The 6,065-nt window shown below is 29.2% G+C and overlaps 1 protein-coding gene across 1 annotated transcript; it reads left to right on the forward strand.

The window, feature by feature from the left end:
- The first annotated feature begins 4,024 nt into the window (after positions 1-4,024).
- On the forward strand, positions 4,025-5,741 carry LOC101512925 (trihelix transcription factor GT-3b-like). Its single transcript, XM_004514158.4, has 2 exons — positions 4,025-4,525; positions 4,982-5,741. Exons 1-2 carry the CDS (start codon positions 4,199-4,201, stop codon positions 5,528-5,530), a joined length of 876 nt encoding a protein of 291 aa, XP_004514215.1. The 5' UTR covers positions 4,025-4,198; the 3' UTR covers positions 5,531-5,741.
- The last annotated feature ends 324 nt before the right edge of the window (positions 5,742-6,065 follow it).

Below are 6,065 nucleotides of genomic sequence, written 5' to 3' on the forward strand. Positions count from 1 at the left end.
ATTGCTCATTGTTCTCATAAACTATCTTGAGGTTGGTCTGCATGGAATCCCATCCTAAGATCTGCGGTGGTTGTCAGTCTACTATTTGTCTGAACAAGATTATCTTCGGAGGAATCTATACAAAATATGTAAAAATACAGAGAAAACACAATGTCTAGAATTCACGTGACATAAAAAAAACTGGATGTAAATATGTAAAATAGGTAAACATAATGCCAAACACATGCATCTTATAAATAAAATAATCATCAAATCAAACCTAATATCCCAACCTAGCTACCCCAAATGTTTTCCTCTATATGCAAACCCTTTGGCCAATACTTGATGTCACATTCGCTCCCAATTACATTAGGACAAGTGTCTTCTGACTCACATGGAGTCTTGTCATCCATTCTGTCAGATAATGATAATCTCATGATAACATCACATAGTCTGCTAGCCATGCTTGAATAATATAATCTATCATATAACAGGTCATCAATTAACCTCATGCACCCTTACACACATCAATAAACTTATCTTGCCTCCTTTTACGTATGCCACTTAATACACATCCATCCATCTGCAAACCCTTAAGAGATAAAGTTGATATCTTGCATTGGAGATAAAGTTGATGTTCAAGAGATCGAGACGTCCTTCTAGTAGGTATCGACCATTCACTTTCTCTGGTAAATAAAATTTCACAAATGCCATTCCCAAATAAAGTTCTCAATTTTGTTTTTCAATACTTTACAACCATTTGTTGCATAACCATAATTTCTATGGTATTCACGATATATATTTTTATTTTATTTTTTATGTTTGCATCAACTTACTTTCCCTTGGTGATGGCAAGTTGATCAAGAGACAATTGAACGCTTCTTGAAAGAAGAAAGTTCTCCTTTCAATTAGCAAAGTGTAAATGTCATAGTAGTCTCTCTAATGTCCTCATCCTTTGTCATCTCGATTTTTTTTGGGACGTTCCCCAACCTCAATCTCATTCATTGCTTAGAGACTCTTGTTATGTTCTTTTTTGACTACTACAACCTCTTCCATATTGATGTTACCTTTGGTTCTTTGTGGGATGTAATATGGATTTTTGTTGGTCTTTTGAAAAGAGGCCTAATTGTAGGCCTCATACCATAACATGTAATGATTCTATTAGGTTGAGATTCTTTATCTGAGTCATTTCGTCATTGAATCCACACATGAGTGAATTGAGTGATTCATATGACCCCAATCGTAATCCCACTAGACACGTGGAATTATATTGTGTCACTTAATTGGGGGTGAATATGGAGACAAACATATTTGCTAAATGCTACCAATATCGTATTGAGTGTTCAAGACTAGATAATGGTTCCTTTAGTCATGATGCATTGGAAGGATTGGATTTAAGAGTGTGATACGAGTTTAGTAGTGTAAGCCGAACATTGAACTATGTCAAATGTTCATGATTGTCATGTTTTCCATCCTATTCTTTTTTTGATGGTAGTAGAAACTTACTTGGAACTGAATTATTCGTGATCTCCAGGATGAATGAGAGTAACATTACATCATCCTTTTTAGACTTTCTTGATTGAGTTTTGGTATCGTGTCATCTTGTTCCACTGATACTTTCATTGTCATGTTATGGATCTTCATCCTTTTATTTGGTTTCATCCTTTTGATTTTGGCATCAATAGCTTCAATGGTATCTCCATGCTCGTGTGAAAGAGTTGTTGAGTGTTTACCCTTCGATCTTTCGTTTTGTATGTTTGAATTGTGATTCTAGTAATTTGGTTATTCGTTTGGAGATTTATGTGAAAAATTGCTTCTTGTGACCGCCATGCAAAAAATCTTGGGGCCAATGTTAGTTTTATTAAGGCTACACAGTCTACGCCAATTTTCATGCTTGAGAAGACATAGTTGATCACCTAAAGAGGATGATCAGTTGGTGTTGATTCCTCGACTTCTTGTATGCTCTTGCCCAAATGAAAATGAGGGTATATATACCTACACATACACTCCAATATCAAAGTAAGGTAGAGTGATCGTAGGTTATATAAGTATATTGAGTTGAGAAAATGTATGTGTTTCCTAAAAGGAAACCCTGTATTTATGGTAGTTTTGGGTCCTAAATTGTAAGGTGGCTTTAACCCTACGATCAGTCTCCTCGTTCAAATCTTATCCAAGTTTTAGAGTTGTTGTAGCTGAGTCACGATAACAACTAGTTAAAGCTTTCCTTGATTTGAGAAGAAATTGTTACTCATAGAGTCGTTGTGACTTAGTTTTAATGAGGGTTGACAAAATGTCGTACGATTTAATGGTTTGCTATCCTCAAAGCTTATAACTTTATGTTTGTTTTGAGTTTGTTTGACTCATATCTTAACAATTGTGTATAGAAAATTTCTATTTATTTATTTTTGTAATTTTTTTATTTATAAAATTGCCATTATTATTTGCTCCTTCTTATACTGTATATCATTAAAAGTAATAAGAAAATGATTTATTATGCTATTTTTATATTAAAATAATATTTATGATTAAAATATTTATAAAATATTGTATCTATTTTTTAAATTAAATGTAAAGATTTTAATCTTTGAATCATTTTTGAGAGATTAAATTGTAAAAGAAAATATAATAAAAGTAGTGCATTATCTGTATAAAACAATTTTATACTATTTTGCAATCTTAACTCGCCACGATATCATATAGTTAGATAATTATTGTTTATTTTAAAATTGTATAATATTATATAATATATTAAATAATTATGATTGAATGACAATGTAAATTTATTTTAATATAAATGAAAAAATATAACTAAATAAAAATTATAAAATTATTTTACACCATCACTATATCATATTTACATAAAAAAGTGAAAAAGATCAATCAACATCTTTAAAAGTATATATATCGTCAGAGAGAAATAAAAGAATTGAAGTAATAAATATTATAAATTGAGGAATATAATAAATAAATAAAAGATTAAAATAAAATAAAGCACCAAATGATTTTTCGAGGAATATGAAATGTATGAATTTCATTGATATAGAAAATTTGGATCCAATATATTAGTGGGGATTGGTTTTGAATAAATACAAAGAAAGAAGCGTTGGATTTTAATTTTGATGTCAGTGTGACGGAACGTCGACGCAATGGGAACGCAATAAATTAATTATTTGCAGAGAGAGTTTCCGCGTAGAAAGATGATAGATACTATGGGTCTCGTTAGTTTTTATTTTTTTATTTAAAACAATTACTAATATAATACTTTATTTAAACTAATCATATATATATTCTTAAATTTATAAAACAAATCGCAACTATTTATGGCCCACTTTTAACTCATTACTCTCTCTCCTCAACAATAAATTTAACATTTCATGTAGATAAGTGAATAAATAAAAAGAGATTATATTATTGTTTATAATTATTATGAATATAAAGTAAATTAATTTTTAAATAATATGAATTATATTAATTAAAAGATATAATTAAAAAATTAATATAGTAATAAAAATTAAAAATACCATTTATTGACAATGTGAAAGGAGGAAATATTACGCAACATGTCCTAAGCCATAGACTATTTGTGGAAGGATTCATAAATAATAAAGAATTTTGTGGATGAAATGTCCATTTTTTGCTTACAATATAATAGTGTCTATTGTAATAATAATGTCCATTTAAATTTAAATTTTTCACGAAAACAAAATTTAATCTATAAATTTTAAAAACCTTCCATTATATTATTTGTTTTTCATCTTCAAATTAATCAATTAAAATTGTATTAAAAAAATTCGCGTGCTTGAAAATTTTAAAATATTGTTAATTAAATATACCAAATTTATATTTTGGTGTGAAAATATACTAAATTGTTACTAGTTTTGACAATTTGATAGAATAAATAGAAATTGAAATAGATACTTTATATTATTCTAAATAAGCAAAAGAAAATCTCACTATCAATATTTTTCCTTTCTCTTGTACGTTACGATTCACACCTTGTGTTCACACTACACCTCCACCTACATATATATATTATCCCTATCTTTTTCTCTCTCATCTTTTCTCTCTCTCTCTCTCTCTCTCCAAACACAACTTTTTTCTAAATTGCATCATTCATTTCAGAGCCTCTTCTTCTTTTCTTTCACGACTTTCCAACATATATTAATTCATTATCAATAGAATTTAACTTTTGCTTTGATTTTTTATTTATTCAATTTCAATGGAGGGTCATCACCTCCATCATCAACATCATCATCATAATCAACAACAACAACAACAACAACAAAGACAACATCAACAACAACAACATAACATCATAGGTACTAGTAATGTTAACATGGATATCACGGATAGATTCCCTCAATGGAGCATCCAAGAAACAAAGGAGTTTCTTATGATCCGTTCAGAACTAGATCAAACTTTCATGGAGACAAAGAGGAACAAACTACTTTGGGAAGTGATTTCTAACAAGATGAAGGAAAAGGGTTATCTTAGAAGTCCAGAACAGTGCAAGTGCAAGTGGAAAAACCTTGTTACTCGCTATAAGGTACTTTTATTAATTTTTACAAAATACCACGAGTTTAATTTTGATGCACCGTCAGTGTAAAAAAAATTAAATCTTTAATATTATACATCAATTTTAATTTTGATTATTAAAGAAATTACACTATAAATAAATCATAAATCATTTTAGTCTAAATATTAATTATTATTATAAAAAAAAAAGTTTTAATTTTTTTCATTACAGACACATATATACCTATGTCCTATTTTTTTGCCTTTTCAACCTGTTAGGGGTTAATATTTTTGTTCTCGTGATGCATTAGGTATTGCCAAAAAATAAAAGTACAAGTTTTGTTTTTTTATATAAATATATAGCCCTTTAATAAAAAAATATATGATATGGATATATACTTTTGTGATTTTTATATTGTGAGCTTTTCATGGTTGTTTGTTATATATATAGTAAAAGTACTTTTGTTTCTGTTTTTGAGATATAAAGGGATGTGAAACTATGGAGCTAGAGTCTAGGCAACAATTTCCATTTTACAATGAGCTTCAAGCTATTTTCACATCAAGGATGGAGAGAATGCTTTGGGCTGAAGCTGAAGGAGGGTCAAAGAAGAAAGGTGTGCATGTGTCTTCTGAAGATGATGAAGAGTTATTAGGCAATGAAGAGAGTGAGGGAGATCATAAGGGTAACATTAGGAAAAAGAAGAGAAAAAAGGGTAAAATGGTAATTGGTGGAGGAAATATTGATAGTGGTAGCATTAGCAATAGTTTGAAAGAGACACTTGAGGAGTTTATGAGGCAACAAATGCAAATGGAAGCTCAATGGATGGAAGCATTTGAGGCAAGAGAGAATGAGAGGAGGTTGAAGGAAATGGAGTGGAGACAAACAATGGAAGCATTGGAGAATGAGAGGATAATGATGGAACAAAGATGGAGAGAAAGGGAAGAACAAAGAAGGGTTAGAGAAGAAGCTAGGGCTGAAAAAAGAGATGCATTAATCACAGCTCTTCTTGACAAGCTCACAAGAGAAGATATGTAGAAGAGTTTCTTTTGCTAACTTTTGTATTGTTTCTTCTTCTCAAGAGACAAGGCTTAGTTTTAGAGGTTTGTTCTATGAACTCTCAATTTAATTTCCTTGGAGATAGCTTTTTATACATCATCATCAATTTATTGGTTTTAACATTTTGTTTTAGATTTCAAATCTTTGGCGACACCATTAAATAGTTAAAATTTAAATTAGTCGAGTTTAACATTTCTCTTTCTCATTGTAGAATCATAAAAGACTCAAATATGTTATTATTAATTCTTTTAGTTTTTATCAACTTAGGGTTTCTCTAGAGTATGCTTAAGATTTGTATTTTGAAGGGTTTTCAAATATTAATTAAATTTATATTTTGATATATATTTAATATTTTTAAAGAAATAAAGAAATTTTAAAATATTTTTATAATTAATTTATAGCTTTTTTTAATTTTTTAAAAAATATAAACCCACTCCCTCATCATTTTTCCAAATTCTTCATCAAAACACACTCTTACTTATTGGTTTTTATTCAAGGGGTTTCTTTAGCTAAT

This window comes from Cicer arietinum, chromosome 3 (genome assembly GCF_000331145.2).
Source record: "Cicer arietinum cultivar CDC Frontier isolate Library 1 chromosome 3, Cicar.CDCFrontier_v2.0, whole genome shotgun sequence".
NCBI classification, from domain to species: Eukaryota; Viridiplantae; Streptophyta; class Magnoliopsida; order Fabales; family Fabaceae; genus Cicer; species Cicer arietinum.